General features: G+C 36.8%; 1 protein-coding gene across 16 annotated transcripts in view; it reads right to left on the reverse strand.

The window, feature by feature from the left end:
* The window catches only part of LOC107223342 (phosphatidylinositol 4-phosphate 5-kinase type-1 beta), a 62,501-nt gene that overhangs the window by 38,567 nt on the left and 2,592 nt on the right, over window positions 1-21,342 (reverse strand). For 9 of the 16 annotated variants that reach the window (XM_046730194.1, XM_046730196.1, XM_046730197.1 and 6 more), the window contains exons 4-17: window positions 20,640-20,888; window positions 20,373-20,525; window positions 20,013-20,177; window positions 19,672-19,887; window positions 18,940-19,163; window positions 18,351-18,486; window positions 18,067-18,154; window positions 9,967-10,029; window positions 8,497-8,574; window positions 7,660-7,707; window positions 6,350-6,715; window positions 2,460-2,667; window positions 2,129-2,340; window positions 1,906-2,006 (exon numbers count right to left, since the gene is read on the reverse strand). In XM_046730194.1, the coding sequence (XP_046586150.1) occupies window positions 1,906-2,006; window positions 2,129-2,340; window positions 2,460-2,667; window positions 6,350-6,715; window positions 7,660-7,707; window positions 8,497-8,574; window positions 9,967-10,029; window positions 18,067-18,154; window positions 18,351-18,486; window positions 18,940-19,163; window positions 19,672-19,887; window positions 20,013-20,177; window positions 20,373-20,525; window positions 20,640-20,888 (2,307 nt within the window). Of the gene's footprint in view, window positions 1-148; window positions 274-297; window positions 1,122-1,905; window positions 2,007-2,128; window positions 2,341-2,459; window positions 2,668-6,349; window positions 6,716-7,659; window positions 7,708-8,496; window positions 8,575-9,966; window positions 10,030-18,066; window positions 18,155-18,350; window positions 18,487-18,939; window positions 19,164-19,671; window positions 19,888-20,012; window positions 20,178-20,372; window positions 20,526-20,639; window positions 20,889-21,342 lie in introns of those variants that run through there. The other 7 variants (XR_006902590.1, XR_006902589.1, XR_006902588.1 and 4 more) reach the window with 3 other exon arrangements.

The raw sequence follows: 21,342 nt of genomic DNA on the forward strand, positions 1-21,342 counted from the left end.
TTTTGCACTGCAAAATGTAACAAGAAAACCTTCATATGAGAAACAATAAACTAAACTGAACTCAAATATAAGAATGACCAATGGTAAAAATTATGATTTAAATTAAGAACGCATCGCTTTGTAATACACGGTTGCAAATAAAGATTACCTTTCTATAAATCTATTGGCGACGACATCCAGACACTTGGGACACATTATCCGGCCGGCAATTATTAACAGTATTCACATTCCAGGCATGTAGTTTCGAACATCGTCTGTGCGTATTATTATTTACTGTCATGAGAAGGCATGTGATTAAACTGTATCCAGGCAACATCATTCCTAAGCACTACAGTTACTGTGCATTCGCGTTTGTATTCATTTAAATTAGGCTCCGCAATAGATAAGTAGGCCTTTTTGAAAGATATTATTAAGTGGTTACATGCGGTCGCAACTTTTCAAAAAACGATTTTTTTTATTGCATATTATTATAGTTGCATGATCTAAGAATATTTTGCCGAAAAGCCAATGTCTAATTTCCAAAACTTGAGAAATTTATGAGCACTCGAATGAAACAATGCGCGATGTGCGTCTCAATAGAGCAGAGTTCAAGGCTAGAAATATCAGGCTTTCAGGAAGCTGAGAATGCGGCAGAAGGCCTTCTATATGCCCGAGAAATCGCCGATTAAGGGCATGAAAAATTTCTATTTCTTCTGAAACAGAAATCAACGTCAAACCAGAGGTCAAAGCTTTAAACGCGTTCATATGGAAACTACATTTTCTACTTCGCTGTTCATCCTAACCTGGACACCATTCGATGGAGTAAGTTCAAACTTTACATATGTATGTCTTTTATGATTCCGCATGATAAATTGACCGGAATTTTTTTTTAAGATTTAGCGCTTTTTGATGACAGTTAAAATACGAAGCGATTTTTGATGATAAAAAAAAAAAAGCGACGATTTTCTTCGAATCGTCATATCTTTTGGATTTGTTCGAAATTGCGAAATGCCGATCGGTATACCATAACTATTGTCATCTATATTAAAACGAATTTTGAAGATTTGATTTCAGACACGGCACTTGGTCGCTGCAACGTACACCGTTTGGTCCTACGAAAAGCGCAGAGCTACGCCGTTTTTCTGTCAACGAAAAAATTTTCAACCGGATGTAACCCCTTGAAAAGTGTCAATCACAAGAATATTTAATCATCCTGCATCGCGTTTGGCCATTTACGTTGCTGAACTTTCTCAATATGCTAGTATGGATTTTGAATCTTATTAATATTTAGGAGAAGTTTTGCTACATCTTGGGATAAGATTATCACTTCTTATCTTGACTTTCTATGCTTTGATGAAAATTATCAACTTCGTACAATTGATTAGATTATTTTTACCGATTGGTGAAAAACCGAGCAAGTGTAATCAAAAGGAATACGAGTTGTTACAAAAATATTATCACCGGAGTGCAGCCACAAATATCTGTAAAAGTATTCGCTGACTGTTTCGAGTTTTCAAGAACCTGAAATACCATTTTTCTACGACTCTTATCTTCTTCTCATGTAAGCAAAAACGAAAGCTGGATAGGTTCTTTCGAAAGTTTCAAATTTGCTTTACATACCTATATTTCTGAACTTTAGCACATGAATGTATATTAACAGTGAGAAAAAATTATTTTCCAAATTGAGGTGCTGCCCAGCCGTTTCTTTTATCACCTCATTTACCAACGCCAATAAAAATTTATAGCTGAATGAACCATCCATTTTATCGTGTCAAGATTAATTCGGTCAACCTTCTCTGCGCAAGCACACATTTTGCTTAAACGTTGTACTGTACAATGATTGAGCGTCAAATCGCAACCGTACGTTGAGCTTGCGAAACAAGGATATTCGTAAACTAGTAAAAATTGATAAATTTACTGACTTACCATTTCGGATGTCAAACTAGCTAATGCCTCCTCGACTGTAGCGACAATTCGATTATCCTCTTCCCCTCTCATACCACTTCTAATCGGTGTTGTGGGACAGCCTATCAATATGATTAATATGGTGTAAATTAAGCATTACAAAATTTGCTGGCAAATCTTCCTCATGTTGGATTATTCCATTTATTTCGTTCTCACATGAAGAACTACTAATAGACGAGCTAACCCATGTCTCCGCTACTCGAACTCTCTGTAAAGGATGGCGTCCCCTCAGTCCATGTAGGAGTAGAACCTTCGACACTGCCGGTAGGTGGTGTCCACGTCAACGCACCACCGCCACGACTGCTACCCCCGCTTTCTACGCTTAAGGACGACTTTGTTTCACGCCCGACGCTGCCGCAGCCACTACCACTGCTTTCTAAATGCACGTCAGATATACTAGAGGAGAAATAGAGAGACAGTGATTGATTGAAATGAATAGAGATACCTCGTCCACGAAATTAACCAGCATTGTGCATATGACATTGTATAAGCTAGTCAATGTTGAGCAAACTTACCTAACAGCATCGTGATAGGTTTTGGTTAAAGTAACGTGATGCACTATTTTGTTTTGCTTCGTATGCGACGAACTCAAGCTGCTAGTGAGGATCGTCGTTGTTCCGTGATGGGAATGGTGACCCCCCGATGCTAATGTTGCGTCGTTCGATGTAACAGCGTCGTCAAATGGCGGAGGTGGGGTGGAGCATGTAGAGGGAAGGGTACCACCTACAACAAGCGTACTACTATGATACCGTTGTACATCATAAAGGTAAGTGAAATCGGCACATTGCACGCTGTCCAATGTTGTACTACGAAAAGAACAAATAAAGAAATAAGAACTAGCAACAACACCAAACACTGTCCATCGTAGAATACTCCAATGATCTAACAACAATCAAGCAGCAAATCGGGTCCATTACATTGCAGCAGAATGTACGAAACAGAAGAATGCAGACCAAACTGCATTTTTAGTTCTCACAAAGGTATTTCGAGTTCCATTACAGTTGCATTAACCAGAGTGTCAACTAGCTTCAGCTCAGTGGGATCGTTAATGTTATTATACATTATTTTGTATGCGGAGGGGAAAAAAAATTCAAATAGTCATGAGAATCCCGGGACAAACTGGGCGTTGATTTCAGAATTTTTGTAGGACATATTGAGAAACGAAAAGCGCAAAATTATCACGAAAAGTCTTATGAAAGTATGAATCTATTATAAATAAATATTTTACAGTGAGAGTAGCTTGGGCTTGAGAATAGAAGCAACACCATTATTGAATTGTTTTTTCAAAATTGTGTTGTTGGAGTTTTTGCACGATTATTGGCTAGGTTGCAAATTAACTGGTGGTATTGTCAGGGACTAAAATCATTTTACACTTGAAATAATTGCTAGCTGATTCTATCTTGCAGTTTTTTTGGCACGAGTAAATTTCGGAACAGTCGCCACAAACAGGGCTGGTAGCTGCTGATTGTAAGTCGTTTCAAAAAAGTGAGAGAAGTGACTTTCAAGTCTAAGGAAAGTGACGTAAAACTGACTGATAAGAACTAGTAATGAAACTACAAGTGCTACCACAGTGTTATTCATCTCATCAGAAATTGCCCTATTTGCTATTACGTCGCTGTACACGGGTTTTTCTTGTTTTTCACGTCTTCTGCCGCATTAAAAAAATGTAACACTGTACATGATATTTGGTAAATGAATGCCAAGTGAACAACAACTGTGATTTATGAATATGTTGTCCTCTCGTGAGGAACATTTGGATACAGAAACAACGAACAATCTGATCTTAATTGATTTTCCGAAATAAATCTGAAACTGATCTTCTCGGTAAAAATACTATAATACTTAACAAATAAAATGTTGTTCAATGCATACCGCGTGGGAAAAAATCTGTGCAATCAAATTTTCTATGCACGAAACTCAATTAAAACCGAAAAAGTGACTCAAGTGACCATCTCTTGTAAAGAGTGACAAAAAGATACTTCATTAAAAAACGTGGCTAACAATGAGAAAGGTGACTTAAGTACCGGCCCTGCACAAGGTATATGTATTACTGTTCCATCATACTGGGTTCTTGGTGAACCAAAAAGGGGAAACAAGAAAAGCGGCGGTTTACATATTTGAAAACGAGGATACAGATTTGAGAAGATTTGAAAATATCAACAGCCAAAATTGTTTCAAAAAGTTACATTTGTAATGGGTGTACAAAATTACAGGGGAGCATCTTATGGGAAGAACGTTGTCTTTCCGGTCCCTTTGATTGACTAAATCAATTGCGAATCACGAATGTATCATAATATTGTTAGCAAACTAAGTTGATCAGTTGTTTGAAATTTCAACCACCACATTCTCGCAGTAGAGAATGCTTGTCCAGCCGTGGATGGACAAATATATGTGTATGTGGTATTAAAAATACAATATTCTTAAGGCCGAAGGTTTCATGCAGATAGTTGATGACGTAAAAAAATAGAACAGAAATATTCAAATTTAAAGTTTAGTCCATGTATTCCATACAATTCAAATTAAAAGTATCAAGAACCATCGGATTTAAACCTCGCATAGTTGTTGAATCATTTCAAAATAGAATGACCTCAACTCTGTGAGGCATGTCCATTCCAAACTTCTAATTTGGAATCCATTGAAGAAAAATAATAATCAAACAGGATGATCACTAAATTGGGAGTATATTTCATATAGTCAATAGTTGATGTGTCGACAAAGGCTGGACAAAAATTAACTTGAGAAATGGTATCGCTTAAATTGTCCATATGCATGGTAAAACTATATCAAGTTGAAAACATGACAGGCGGAATTCATGAATCTTTCATTTTATTGTAATTATTGATGCATTTTAGTATAACATGTGACGAATTAATACCACATGACTAACAAATGATATACCTGCTTATATCTAGAATAACACTCATAGATTAGTTTCATCTCACAATGACTTGTAGATTTCTTTAATGCTCTAAATTTTAAGGATCGGATAAACTAACATTTTTCTATTTACGACTATGCTTTTTGCATCAACACACCGTTAACATGAAAAATATTCATGGAAGAGGAAAGAAACAAAAACAGGTCGCAACTAATTAGTCAGAGTTATAACGCATCGTACTCAAGATACTTTGAACAAACAATAAATAGTACATTAAACCACAAGGGACGAAATTCAAACTTCGTGACTTAATATACTATATGTAGTAATAAAGGCGGATTGCAGGTGCATCGAAATATGACGTTTGGATAATTGCATGCCAGCAACGCTATGCAAGAACAAAACGATGTGTTTTTCACATCGGCAACGCAGCTTTTATAACTGAGTAGATTAGCCAACTGTATGCTATATTCATTATCAGACAGGTGTGAATTTGGTGTTCTGCAAGTTGTTGAACTTCTTCTGTCCTGCGCTACGGAAGGCTAATTGTCAGATATGGTATTGCTATTAGACTTTTGTATTACTTTTAAATATCTGTCATATTCAGGCGTGACTGTACAAATTCGCGTAGACCTAGCTTCCACTTTCATATCGGTTTAGTAGCAGAGTTTATCGCCTTAGGGGCAGTTTTCTTAAATTTGATTAGTTTCAGAGCCATTTGAGTATAGAAACGATTAGTTTCATTCAAGTTCGAGCTAATTACTGGCAATTAAATACGTTCCATGTTGTATTGTTTATACAGAGTATTGACTGATTTTGTTACAATTAGACCCTGTCAAGTAACACAATTTCGCTTATTGCGTAACCTTTCATTGTAAGTCTCAGAATGTTTCTTGTCCTTGCGAGACATTTTATGAGCGGGTTGTAAACTGCTTTTCAACGTAGCATTCGTTTGCGGTACAAATGTAAATTTATGAGCTTCAGAAGATTTATCTAGATCGGACATCGATATCGAAGGTTTCCCAAAATTGGCAGAGATATTGACATTATTTATACAAGATTTGAAAACTGGTGCAATGCTTAACGAGTCGGAAAGCGTAGACTGTTTGATCGGTAATGATGAACAATTTGGAGGGTACCCACAAGTCAGCTCTGAAGTCGATTGGACAGCGTTATGTGATACACCAGATGCAGATAAGACGTGTTTGCGTCTAATAGGTTTGAACGGGCAGGGACTCGTTCTGATGATATAGGATTCATCAACTTTCTCAACGCTAACAAACTCGTCAGTGTCAGAATAATACGCTCCATGAATATATAAAGAATTAACGTCATATTTCGATATATTCACATTTCTGGGTGGCACACTGTGTTTGTAGTGACTAAAATATTGATTCAAACAATAAGCAGTGTCACAGTTGTCAATGGGTAAGTCAGGCGCATTGGACGTGGTGCGTGAATTTTGCCGTAAACAGGATGCATGCAGCTGTGACGGCAGCAAAGTGGCATGCAGTGTGAATGCTTCACCTCGACTGGAGATGGTCGCGTTATTCGCCGACGTTCTCCGATGATCGTCGACTCGACTTCTCCCCGAAACAGATCCCCTAGGAGGTACCGGTGGAGGGATTTTGCCGGAAGGAACGAGATTCGGATTAGGAGGGCTGGCTCCGCGTCTGCCCTTCAAAACAGCTGGGTAACTTGACGTACCAAAGCTTGTTATATCATGGTGGTTGGTTTCATCTGCCGTGCCAAAGAGCAGAGACGGAGGCGTAACGGGTTTGCAAACAGTGGGCAAGTTTATCGGAGTTGATGTCGCGTTTGGAATGGACGTTGTGGATATTGTGGGTGCAGCAGATATGACTATGGATGAGGCAGGCAACTCGGTGGGGCTTGCTAAGCAACCATCAAGAAGCACAGTCATTGGCCGACGCGTGCGGAACAAACAGAGAAATAAGAACAAGCTTTAGAATTGTTGAATTTTTGTGAGAGCGAGTCGGATATGAGATGTAAGTAACAAGCACGAAGTAATTATTTCGTGGTAACAAGTAACAATCGGCAGATAAATATTTTCCACCAACATTGCAACGAACACGACATCTTTCATTCAAACCGACAACTCTATAGAACTGATGGAAGTTCATTTTACCTTATATGTGTACACAACATCCGCCTGACTGTTACTTTAGAGAAACGGGTGATCGGAGAATCGGTTTATGATGATCGTAAAATGTGAAGGGCATTTGTTTTGCACTACTCTTGGTGGCATACAAAATAACTTTTCTATTATGATTTTAAACGGTGACATTAAAATTATTATAGGTATGCTATTCATTAAATTTGAAATTTACGAATATGATGAATTTGAAAATGTTGGGGCGATTCGTACTTGGCATTGCATATCTTCGATATTTTACAAATGCATGATAACTGATACAAGTACATGATGCCAACATAGTTGTATCGTATAGAAATGTCATTGTAAATATATAATGTTTGTAATCAAGCAGAGTAAGGCCCAGAATATGTGAAATCTAGTATTTGAGTCCAATTTATGGAACTAAAATTGGCATCACTATTTCTGATTCACTCTATTCCAATTTTCCGACAAAACGTAACTGCAAAACTGAGTGGTTGCGAGAACGCACAGGTGCATGCTAAATTTGACTTGACACCTACGCTCCTACATAAAATTTGTTCACATCTCAACCGGCACATTGTCCCGCTAATGTTCAAATCACCAAAGGGCGGAAGCCAAGATTAACCATTTTTCGATACGATAATCACTTGCTGTTATTGATAGCAGGAGGGGGGGGGATATTGCCAGAGCAAAGACTCACCAGGCTTGGAGTTCGTTGAAGCATGCACTGCTGAACTTCCAGACGCTGCTACCGTTAAACCACCACATTACTGTTATACTGTCATCAGATGGTTTGATTGCTATCGTATTACGGTATCAACTCATAACATTTCCTTGATCTTACCAGCCCACACCATGTATCAAACTAACCTATCTCATTGCCAGCATTATTTGCAAAAGATGGATAAAGAATATTATAACCCATTATGTTCTGATAGTGTACTATTTTTATTTTAATCGTAATTTTTGTAACAAAATTTGTGACCTCGCTGAAGAAAGAACTGGGTTCACATTCGCAGAATATACATTTCCTGTAATTCAAGATGGCTATGTATTTCTGCATGTACAATCTTGATTCGGCTTAACTAGTATAACAGGATTGGATGCAGAAATTATGAATCTGCAAACAAGTCACGGATGATGCTCGTAAAGCTTTTTGACAAAGGAAATGGATTGAGCTACTACACAACTGTGGGTTTATCATAACATTTCCCTGTGGTGTCAACTTTCGCCAAAATAATGGAAGTTTCATAAATGGCATAATGACAAATGAGTTGAATATTAAATATTCTTAGTAAAGCCCATAATGGGAAAGGCGGAAAACTCAACTTAAGTGTTAATGCTTGATAGAACAAACGTGTAATAGTTTAAGTGTGAGAATCGACCAACTTAATTCCATTAAGAAACGTGATATTTATGTGGAGAATCAAGTGAATCCAGTTCTGGTTGCACAACGAATAGTGAATACTGTTGCATCGTTAAAATGTAGAAACACACAATACGAGTACGATATATTAATTGAATTAGAATTACTCACCTGTGGAATCAAAGTCTCCTTCCAACGGTCTCAGTGGCCTCGTAATACTTTTCCGTTTCGAAGGGGAATGTTTCAGAGCTGTAACAGATGGTCAATGAATTTTACTACGTAATATAAATAAAAATAAATATTCGTATTTAGAATACGACACAAGAATAGTGCTGTTCAGCATGTGACACCCCGGCATCAAGTAGCACTAGCAAAGTCTATGTGAACATTACGAGTTATTACTGAATGAAAAACTATCCTCGTCCACCCGTTTTTTTCTAAAGGACGATTTCTTAGGATGACTTATTACCAACTGCTATTAATTTCAGTTAATTTGCACAGCAGCGATATATTCGATCTTTATTTCCAAACATATTGGCTGCTGGAAAGTAAAATTTCACTCCAATTTACCCAATTTTAAGACTTTGTGATCAAAGTTATGATAATCCATTCACAACACACTTATCGTATCACGTCAATAGCATCGAAGCCAGGCCAAATACAGCTAAGATAAGAAAAAAAAGAATCAACTACCGAACTGCACTAAGATACTGCGAATCATGATCGAGTTGAAATTTTGACATACTTATCGTTTTGTATCTTTATAAAAGAGTAGAATGTAATGGAAATGATGTAACAGATACAGAGGCAAATCCACTTCTCAGCCTCAACTCTACGACACAGGATTGAATGCGCTTCCTCCATTATTGCAAGCGTCAATGAGGTAGACTGAGAGGGAAATGCATGCATAGTTACCCATCGGCTGACTAAAATCGATTGTATTTCATTGTTACTCATAATTTTAATCTATACACGGTCGAGATTTTTGTGTCAAATCACCTTGACTGATACGTTACATTGTCCAGAAGCATCAAATATTACAGCAAATTTCACTCCACCATTGATTAATGTGAAATAATTTCAAATAAGGCTTTGATGAAAATGCATCCAAGTGATCCTAAGTCCATATTATCTCTAGTGTGTCAGGAAGAGAAATACAAAGTGAACAAAATTTTGTAAAAACAGTGTTGATGTCCGACTGAGTGTCGACTTCGTGAGAAAATGTGACAAGTAGTGAGGATCGTGATTGTGATAATTTCAATGCAAAGACGGTTAGCAATTGGATGTAACAGCGAGAAGCCGGGTAAAAGTGAATAAGAAACAAGCATTATATGCGATGCATCATAACAGTCTGAGGAGCAATTACTTGAAATGGTACATGCCAAGTGTTGTGGCTGGTGGTGTATAGGTAGTACAAATGTGTTTACAGACAGACAAATAGGTAAATGAACAGCTATTCGGGTCAATGCATGTATAATATGTAAACAGAGTGGAGAGAACTGGAGAGAAATACAAGAAAAAAAAAGGATACAAGCAAAGAAGGTGAAAATGGGTAAAGAACGAGGCAGACCAATGGCCGACAGACAGACAGACAGACGGACAGACAGACAGACAGACAGACATACAGACAGACAGAGTTACCTATGTAGCTGGTGACCAGGTTACGGAACTTGCGATGGTTTCCCTTAATCTCAGGCAGGTCCACTTTTGATTTCAGTTCGAATGGTAGCAGGTGATGCGTGTCAGAGGGGTGACAAAGGGTGCAGAGACACAAAAACAACAACATTTAGCTAAACCAACACCCAACCAGTAATCATAGTCATAATTATATATGTTTTGTCAAAATTCCTAAATGTAAATGACGGAAGGACTACTTGTACAGTGAAACCTCAGTTATACGTTTCGCAGTTGTACGTTTTTCTCGTTTATGCGTTACATTTTCTTAGTCCTCGCAATTTCTGCCTGTAAACCATGTGGAAATATTTCACTTCTATGTTTCTCTTTTATACGTTTTTCGCACTTATACACTACGCATTGTGTCACCTAGCCGTGTTCTCTATTCCGTTATTACACTTGACTTTTTTAGTCTAATCGTTTGATACAATGTTTGATCTACCGCTAGATGGCATAGCTTGACCCCTATGTGCCTATTGCTATCCCATACACATTCTGGCAAGTTCAGATTAGCATCCAATCTACGGAAAGATGATCTTTACATACTGTCACTGGATTAACCTTATTAACCCATCGAGAACACACCTATTTGTTCTATCATAGAGAACACCCTGGGTCAAAATGACCATGTTCCATTTTTGATGTGTTTCCATTTCGAATATACGAGTAAGATGTACTTGAATAAATTCAGAGTTATACTTTCAGTATTTTAGAATGGCATAATATTAAAACTATAGATGTATTTCACGAATGTGATATACAAATCTGGAAATAGAGAATTTTTTGAAGTTCTACTATTTTAGAAGAAAAAGGTATCGGTCAGAATGATCCGGTATGTTCTCAAAGGGTTAACCTAGCACACGCTGCGATGAAATTCCCTAATAATAATATTGATCAGTTTCGCTAGGGAGTGAATGAAACGACAAGATGATGCCTATAAAATCATTGAAAATCACAAACTTTTCATCTTCCAGTCATGGAGGTTTGGAGTATTTAGGTGTTTCGATTTAACATTACTCTCACTTATATACGTCAACATTTCCATATCCGTTGAAAAACGTATAACTAAAGTTTCACTGTCATATTGAATACATATAAAATTAATAGATCTGGCAGTGGTTCATTGTTTGTTTACATAATTTTTAAGGATTACACATTTGCGGATTGTGTTGTGCTGTTTTATACTTGTTTGTTTTTGTTTCGTTACATTGCTTCTACACAATTGCACTTCAACATTATGCATTACTGCAGTTGGAATTGTGCATTGCAGCAGTAATACTCTAGGTTCGGTAGCATATTTACACTTGAGCACTGGTAAAATACTATCCTAGTCACCGCTCGGAGGCCTCTGGACGTTTTTAAGTTTTTCTAACTGCAGAGAGAATCAATGACAGACCTCTCAAGACCAGTTTCATTTTGACTTGCAGAATTATTTTTGATATGCTGACAAATGAGTAAGAGATTTCACGAGTGTCAATAATTTTTCAAGATTTAAGTTGGCTGCCCATGGTTTTTGGTAAGGGACGGTGTTACAAATGCAACAACCATGCGGTTTTCCAAAAATTTTTTGGTATCGTTAAAATTATAAAGCAAACACGCGTCGTTCACCATCTCTGCTGAAGAAAATCAATTTTCAGATTGACAGAGTTGTGACAAGTTGACTGAAATCCAATTTCATCACCCAAAAATTCAATTTTTCGATGTCAAATTCGAATCAACTAAAGACATATCGACCTACATTTGTTTACAGGATTCAATCCAAGAAGTAAATTACTCTACATCAGATTTTTGACGAAGTATATATTGTAACATTTTTTAATTTTGCCAATAAAAATTGGAGCCTGAACCTCGTCAAAAGCGATAAGAGAAAAAGTGTACAGTGCCTGTAGATAAACATTGATCCCTAATTATTCCCAGCTGATAAGATCTGTCAATTACCACCAGTTTAATCGAGGTCCCGATTAGCTGCCATCATGATTGACTACTAGTGGCACAAATTTTTCGTATGTATATTCTATAACGCTACAGCATAAAGAATCGACATTATCCATGAAATATGACAATTACAGAATGACAGTGTTACATGCCAAACAAGGTATTCCTCAATTGTGTAGTTTTGCGCTGGTAATATTCACTTTAAAGGCAATACATTGCTGTGAATCTCGATTTCAAGAGCAACCTATTTTTAGTGGTAAGTTTAGAATTCATCCTTCACGCATGATGCAGCGTATGTATAATCATCATCAATAATAAATACGATTCTTGGTACATGTAACTATCGAAAGTTCTAGGTTTACTAAAATCGCTACAAGTAAGTCGGAGAAATGTATACTTGTGCTAGCAGACCTCCGGAAATGGGCCCATCTTACTACCCGGTGTGATCCTGCGTCTTCTTGCATTAAATCGGAAAGCTAAAATGGGGTGCAAAACAACTAAAGGGAAAAAGTATGACTAGATTTCAATTTTTAATTGTAAGCAACTTTACCGGAATTTTTTGGTGCGAAAATAAAAACACGAGTGAAATAATACAGAAGGTTGGGTCGGACTTGGAAGGTTATAGTGAAATCTGCGTGGGGCACAGCCCGCAACCTCTACAAAAAATAGTTTGTTAAAAAAAATCTTATGGGGCTATTACGCCCATGAAAAAGCACGCAATCAATTGGTAAAAAAAAAAAAAAAAATAATTTTGAAAATTTCATTCAGCTCCTTCAAGCTCTGAAATTTAAGATAAATAGCAATTGCAAAAATTTGTCAATGGGCTTTTTTATAAAAATATTCACAGATAAGCGGTTAAATATTTGTAATTCTTCTCGTGAGTCGCTGAATGTATAGAACAGAGATAGAGCAAAAGAAGAGCCTTCTAACTTTCGCTACAGTAACAGAAAGAAATAACTTTTCTTATCCTGAAGCAGTGATTTTGATACCCCAGAGTATATAATTCAACCTATATGCAATCGTTCCTTCAAGTATCCGTTAATCGTCACAACTTGGCTTGTACCAAACTTGCAGAGACCCACTCCAAGCGGCGCGCACACGTAAATTCACTAGCACACTACCATTTTATAATGATTACTGACTGAGCTAAGTAAAACGCTGATGCATAGGAAAAAAACATTTCATACTGAAGGGCGGAATATTTGCTGTGTATCGGTCTCAAATCTGGCAACAATTACAAAACTGAGTCGCTTGCGCTACATCCCGATTTTCACCTAGTCAAAATGCATAACTCTGCACATCAGCTTAGCCGACAGGGATTTTTGTATCGAGTTACAAAATTCAATCATAAAATACTAGTAACCGACATATTTTGCGTGATAAACAACTGAATCAATGATGATTCACAATAAATCAATCTGATGAGATAAGGATAAAAGACAAACGAAAATATTTGGCGTTTCGCAAGAATAAAACGAAAACAAAAAAAAAAATAAGAGATAGAAATCAAAACTCAAGAATGTTAGTTGACTTATCTCACCGTTCGAAGCATTCCACTGACAATAAGCGAAATCATATTGTTGATGTTCTCGTAAAACAACGCTGTAATAAATCAACTAAAATCGTCGATGAAATCAATAAAACACACAGCCAGACAAATGTAAGACTACAGTAGTGTAATAATAATATGGGACAGACAGTGGAAAGGATTGTAAATGAAATGGGTTTGCTAACAATGAATATATTTATTTTGATATGTTTACGTACACGGTGTCCACATAATGATAACAGCTGATTATGGTCATGCACTTGATAAAAAATAAAAAAAAAAAAAACCTTATCGCCTTTTAACGGTGTGATACATAAATTATTTTGAACTCGGTATGCTGATTACACATACATATAATAATATGGGCAATGTATATATCCCATTTGCCAGAGTCCAATTAAACCTTGTTCGAATGTTTTCCTTTCTACTAGAGACTCCGACTTGATCCCGATTCCTCAATATATTACCCTTCGTATTGGGTTAAAACTAGGGCCACGGATCTTGATGCGCACTACGTTTAATATGAATAACTTGAATTTCACATCTTTTTAGATCAAAAGTACTACCTACATAATGGCCCGTTCATAAATTACGTTACAGTAGAATCGTGGATCGATCCACGATTCATCAATGTAAGGTCCGAAGACCCCTACTCCTTCCCTCATTCATGACTTTTTTAATCAATCTTCCCCCTCTTTTCTCACATACATTTTTTCATTATGGTTTCAACAAGAATCATAATCAAATTTATCATAACAAATATTCGTCTAAACGCAATCCAATGCAGTCAAATGCAGATAAACATTTTCTACGCCGAAGCTAAATCAGACAGTTCGAGGTTAATCAGGGCTGAAAGTCGATTTTAAAATTTTCTATTCATACAAGCGTAAGATAAATGAAAAATGGAAACCATTCTATACCTGTAGAGCTGCTCTATACAGAATTTCGGTAAGAAGAACAAGATGTTGATTATCATTGTTTAAATTTCGTAAATCAAAGTAGAATATTGCAATGATCACAAGGCAGACATGTTTTAAAAATGGTTCACCGTAAAGTCAAATAAAATGATATCAGCTAATGATTAATGAATAGATAATCAGCTATTACCGTGGACACCGGATCAACGATTCAAGTTTGCTGGTGATAATAGCGAAGATTACTCATTAGTTCACTGCAAATAGTCGATCAGCCACAAACTGAATGCGAAAAAACAAATTAATCCACAAATGCACAAGAAACAATTGAGGGAGGTGGAATGTGAGACCAAAAATAAATAAATATCGAACAACCAATTGAAGATTCACAGAGGAATAATAACAATGGATTTAAATAAGTAAATAAAGCGCCAATGCATACCCCAAAAGTAATCAAATGAACGCAAAACGTGATAGTAAGAATGACACTCTAATAAATTGGAATATTTCTTCTAGGCATTTGAAATCTGAAAAAATTTATATAATGCGAAAGGTTACTTCGAAACAAATGTTAACACTTTCCCTGCAGTGTAGTTGTATTAAACCGCCCAAAATATTATGTCACGCCTGGCGGTTGTAGAAAACATCGAATTCAGCGGTCCAGGCACCGAATTCTCAAGCGCATACGTGACAACATTGTTTCATATAAGAATCAGCATAATGTTGGAAAGGGTAAACCAAACCCGACATTGATATCATAGGGAAAAGGACTTCTCCACTACGTCTATTCCAATGTGCTACCGACGCTGCTACCACCGCAGATCCTGTGTCACCAGCGCCACCAAACGACAATAATTTTTTGACTACGTTAAATTTATAGCATCAGAGTTACCGTTCCTTGGTCAGGTTTTCGAGCACAAAATGATAATGATGGATATTGAAATACCGCGAATTTTTAACATTTTCACTTATTTATTCAAGTCAACCACGTGTGATGCGCGGCTTTATAGAAGTATGCGATCTGCACACTATTATTTCGAGTAAACTTTAAATCTATTTTGACAATACATTTCTATATTGGGAGGATTCTGTAAGGGTTTACAACTCGGACGAGGCTTTGGCAGATGAGCAGCCAAGGTTACATCTTACACGCATTAAGTACCCCAGATGTAAGTTTAGTTGCCTATCTGCTGGCAAAGGATTGTTCACATCATTAAGCCTTAAGAAATCCTCCCGATATATTTCTTAATTCCAAACTACTTTGGATCAAGAAGCTTTTTGCAGGTTTTACATCAATTCGACACTGTGTTTAGTTGGTTTCGATTGAGGATTACTGGTATCAACAAGTAGATGTGAGCACTTTCAACAATTTAACAAGGAATTGAGATTCGCGCTTATGAAATAAACCATACGGAATCAAATTTAAGTAGACATTTACAATGATAAGATAAATTTTGTATACATAGCATTCTTGCAAAGTTGAAAATACCTCCAATGATCACATTGTGTCCATCTTGTAATCTAATAATAATGACCAATTGAAGAATACCTAGTATTATGTAGTGAAATCCTTTATGTTTGTTGCGTATACATCAAATTTTTGTTTCATGGTATATATTTCATAATTTTTTATTCTATAGGCCGACTGTGTACCGACACGAACATACAACATTTAGCCAATCCTGTGTACGTTTAGGCTTATTGGCATCTATAGCACAGATAGAAACGGACTTTTTTTTCAATTGTATACCGGTGTGAAAAGACAAAAATGTGATGGCTATACTTGTGCAGATAACCAGGTTCCCTATATAAACCAAATCCTAAACATGTTTTTGAATATCATTTAAAAGTAGAAATGATGTAAAAGAATGAGATTTCATAACGACTGCCTCAACTCAACATTCAATGTAGATACCAACATTTGTTTGTCAACATAGATTTCTGCATAATGTGTGGAGCGGCACAAAAAGAATAAAAATTATTTGAAAAATAATGATTACCGATGTAAACTGTATGCCGTAGGTGAAAATGTACTTAGTATAGTGGCATTAGAGAACCCAGAGTATATTTTTCAGTTTCTTGTGTTACACAAATATTGTGATATGGTCACTCACAATAAAACTCGGTTAGTGTCAACTTCTAACATCCCCTATCATACGGCCCTCTCTTTGACAACTTCTGTCAACTGCAGGGGGCTGCAGTAGTCCGCCACCCAGCACACCCAGACCAAACCCGAGATTACTGTGGATTATCAAATATCGAGAGTTTTCTGCGTTCAAACATCCTTCGAATAAACCAAATCGAATAGAATACAGCAAAGCGAGATCAACATGAATTGAAACAAACGAAAACAAATTCAAAAGTATTGGCACATAAATCTTTTCTATTCGCTTTAATTCGAGTTAATTCCGTTTTTGGTTGTTGTCAATTCTATTCAATTCACTTTGGTTTACTGGGCTGTGACTGCCCCACCACAGGTGCATACTGCAGCGTTTCCCCATTAAATCAAGCGTCACACACGCCATGTACACTTGTGGTGGTCTTGTTATAGAAGATAGAGAGTCCGAAATCACTGAAGACGCTCAATATTTATGTATGTACATCAAAGAAGCCACACCACCAGTGTTGCTTTGGCCTCTTTAATATCCCCCTGTAGTCGACACTAACAAGGTTCTACTGTACTTGAAAAGTAAGTACTTCGTTCCTTTCATCAAATCATTCAACATCTTTTGCTATCCCAAGAGGCTTGAAGGCAAATACATAAATGTGAATTGTCACTTATTTCTTGAGTTTGTATACTTCTTTCAATAAAAATCCAACGAAAATAGCGAATTATTGTTTAATCACATTATCATCACTGTGTGAAAAAGATATTTTTAACTATAGAAAACTTGGAAAACGTAAAAGTAGCACTCGCACATTTTTAATTACTTTATAACAGGCAGTCGCGAGTCAGTCTATGTACGTGAGAACGTTGCATTTAAATTACATTGCATTGAAGCCTGTTGGTGTAGGAGAAAATATTGAGCAATCCGAATTACCATAAAAACTCGATACCTTGCTGCTTTCTTTCTTGCCATCGAGGCACCTTCCCTATCATACGTATATCTACAATTACAATTATCAGCAGCATGAAGTCGAAATGACATACATTTAGAACATAGACCATGCACAGTATTGAACTCGGCCGAAGTAAATAGACGCGGCACCTCCAAAGTGAACGAATCAGAAAATTCGTTACCTTCAAACATACGAGCAAGTCTGATTGTCAGAGATATTCGTGTCACATTACCATTCCAAATACTGAAATTTTCCACCCTTAGCACCATACAGGCGGCAAAAAAATCTGCCAAGGTAAGAGCTGCTACGGCATAAGCGAAAAGAGCCTTTCCAAGTAAAAAGTGAACATTTCCGTGCTAATAAAAACCAACAGCGCTACTTTGAGCTTTTTTTTTTTTTTACCCACCCTAGTATGTACATATTTCTATTACATCCTTTAAAAATCAATGCTTAACGTAGCTTAAAATTACTCCGACATTTCTTTAATGCCTCAATCATAATTAATAAGCAACGTAAAGTGATGGGACCATTAAAGTCAATGACGGGTTTTGTTTAGGGCAAGTATGGAGGTAAGGTGGTTGAGGAGAGGTTGATTGGGGTGGTACTTACGTGACGGAATCTTCTTGAAAACAGTTTTTGCCATGAAATCTTGAAAGCGCTGAGCGTAGAAACCAGGTCTATGCACGGAAACTGTATCCTAGAATATGTGCGACGATCTTTAGAAAATTTTAATCTCAAAAATGTCAATTTTCGCAAGATTATATCATAATCAAATAATTTGCTTTTACTGCTGTTCGTAATCTATCGTTTTTCCATATGTCTGTACTCCATGTGTTACACAAACTCATCTCAATTTTAGGCCAAAACAGGTTGTATGACAAAACATTTCTTACCCCGTCATGAATCATGGACTTCCATGTGTGCTCAAGCTTTTTCTTCAGTCTGTAACTCTGAAGTATGTCGATGATGCCGAGAAAAAGTAGGAGACGTTCGCCTCTTGCATTTCTAGCTGGTATACCACCCGGACTGCTACCAAAACAGCGTTAGATGTCGATTACAATGGTGTCATAACCAATTAAAACATCCTCAAATATATTTCAAAAGCAATTTGAGAAGATAAAATTGCGCCCCGCAGTAGTCCTCTCATTGGGATCTGACAATCCTTCAGTAATCCGTATCCCCGCTATTTATTATTAAAGCTGCATCTGTATTGACGGAGGCCAGCTGTCCCAAATAATTCGCGTTGGAACAGGAGATTGTTGCAACATATAGAGGGAGAATTTTAGAACATGCTGACAGACTACTGCGAGGCTTGCTGAAGGGAAATCCATCAACTATTTCAGTTCATGATCACGATAACAATTAGCTTGGACAAATAAATTGAGCCTTCAATTACAGCCAAGAAGTAATATTTATTTCCTGGTGGCAGCAAAAAAATTGTTGAATCGAGTTGAAAAAAATATTTCTATTTCAACTACTCACGGTACATCATCTTCTTCATCGATAGGTTCGCTCTCGGCCTGAATACTTTCCATCGCAGTACTGTGCGCTACTAATCTTTGCCTGTTAATACTTCGAGATCGATTCAACGCAGCCGCGCCAATCCTGTCTTCTCTTTCCCTCTCCTTTTCCGCTTGAATAAGGGCACCGGCCTCAGAACTTGCTCCGCCGGTTTCTTCATCCGCACTTGCCGATAACCTCTGTTCCTATAAAGCAACAAATGCTCCAATTATTCAAGATTGATGAAGAGATGGCTGGGTTAGGTTACAAATTTTTTACTGTGCCGATGCATTATCCAGGGATGTTTATGAAGCTAGAAATTCGTAATGAAAATTTTATGTCTGTGAGTAAGCATAGAATAGATGTGAAATATAAGGATCATTATAAAAATATTTTACAGTTTATAGAGATTGTATACTGCACATATATAAGTATATCACAATTTGAATAGTGAGAATATAATGCACTATTGTTCTTTCAATACAGTTGGGGACAAGTAACCATTTTAAATTACCGTGTTCAAATTGCTCAAATTGGTACAGATAACAATTAAGCCTTTGCGATATCAGAGTATTCCATTAGGTCGAACAGGCATACCCGATATGATTATAATAAAAAAAATTATACAAAATAAAGTATGAGTGATTTTTCTTCTCGATACAACTGTGTTATTCTGTATCTCTGAATCAGGATAACAACGCTATTCAAACTTACTGCTTTTTCCCTAGCCGCTTGATCCAAGTTATGAATTCCAACTAGGAGAGAATAGTCCATAATTTTAAAGCTCTCCAATACTCTACAGTCTCGCTGTATCGTTTTAACAAGTGCCCCATAAGTATCAGCTTCCAAGAAAATACCTTCGGTGTGATGCTCCATAAAATCCAAATCTTTATACGTAGGAGATGACTTGGATCTTTCGGATTTGGAAGCCTGATGAAGATGAAACCGTACATCATAAAGTATGGCTGGGGTGCAGATGACGCCAATTGAAGCGTATGATTTCTAATCATTGCGGCGGTAAATGAAATTAGGTTTACTTAAAATGAGATACTTACTTTTCTTTTATAAGTGGAACCTTTCAAATCGTATTTCTGATGTAGCTTGACGGCCGACGGAAGCAGATTATTCATTGCGATTAATCTGACATTTTTACTATTGCACTGGTAACAATACAGCCCAAAAAATTTTGGAAGTAACGTTCGAGGATTCTGGTTCAAATTCTACAAGAAAAGTAGGATAAGACGTCGAGTTGAAGTAATTTTTCATTTTATATATTAATTATGATTACACAAGATGTTATGTTGCAGAAAACCATGAGCTAGAGGTGCAATTTTTCAAAGAAAACATGGTCCTATTGAAGTATAAAGCAGAGCAACCAAAATAAACAGAAGCCGATCAATCTATTCCTTGCTTACCATGTAATATCCAGGTAGCAGCTTCTGCAAAAATTCCCCTTCTTTGTGTTGAACAGTTTTGATGATAAACTCATCATCTTCTGTCAGATAAAATATGCTACCACTTGCGCCAGGATTAGACAACTCCCTGAGTGGGGAGCTGCACATTGACATCTGTAGTAAGAAGTACACGTGTATTAATATTCTTATTGAAACAGTAGCAAAGGCGACAATACAATTTGTGCTTGTAACAAAGAAATGGATAGTGTTTGGGGAAAGCTGATGTACCAAAAAGTCGTCAGGTTGAATGCCAAATAGGTCTCTGAAGTACCGAAAGGCAATAGGAGCATAGTTTTTGAACTTGAATTCGGAGAAATGATGAGCAGGTGTGTGATTGGACCCTTCACTGGGAAAGTTGGTCGTTTCCACTGTCATAAAATCCTGCATAAGAAGATCTCGCTCTGGTTTACTAGCAAGACCCCCAACAGCGTGCTGGATCCCTAGTTGAATGGATCCCATGATTTGTGTCGTTTGAATCTGATTAAAGAATAAATATGGAATTTAAATTTCATCCAAACATTGCATACAATATTCGAACAAAAAAGTGTGACTGTAAGAGTCAAATACACGAATGGGACGTTATAGTATTGCATAAGATTTTTTCAAGACATAATGTAGAATATAATATGATGCATAGCATTCACACACACATACTGGACATGATAAGATATCCAGAGCAACTATTATCAAAAGCATCTTTTGTTAGACCTTCTAGCAATCTATTTTCTTCCGTCAAATAAGTATTATATTGAATGAATATAATAAACAAATAGAATGGCTCGATTTGGGTAAAGTTCAGATAATGAATGACATCCTACACATTTGTCTTGATATTTGTTTTCGACTTCCAAAGCAGGAGATGCAATGCAATGCATAATTCAAACATTCTTTACAGAATTAAGCTTATGCAGAGTATCAAAGAGATTTCTGA

The sequence above is a fragment of the Neodiprion lecontei genome, chromosome 2 (genome assembly GCF_021901455.1).
Source record: "Neodiprion lecontei isolate iyNeoLeco1 chromosome 2, iyNeoLeco1.1, whole genome shotgun sequence".
NCBI classification, from domain to species: Eukaryota; Metazoa; Arthropoda; class Insecta; order Hymenoptera; family Diprionidae; genus Neodiprion; species Neodiprion lecontei.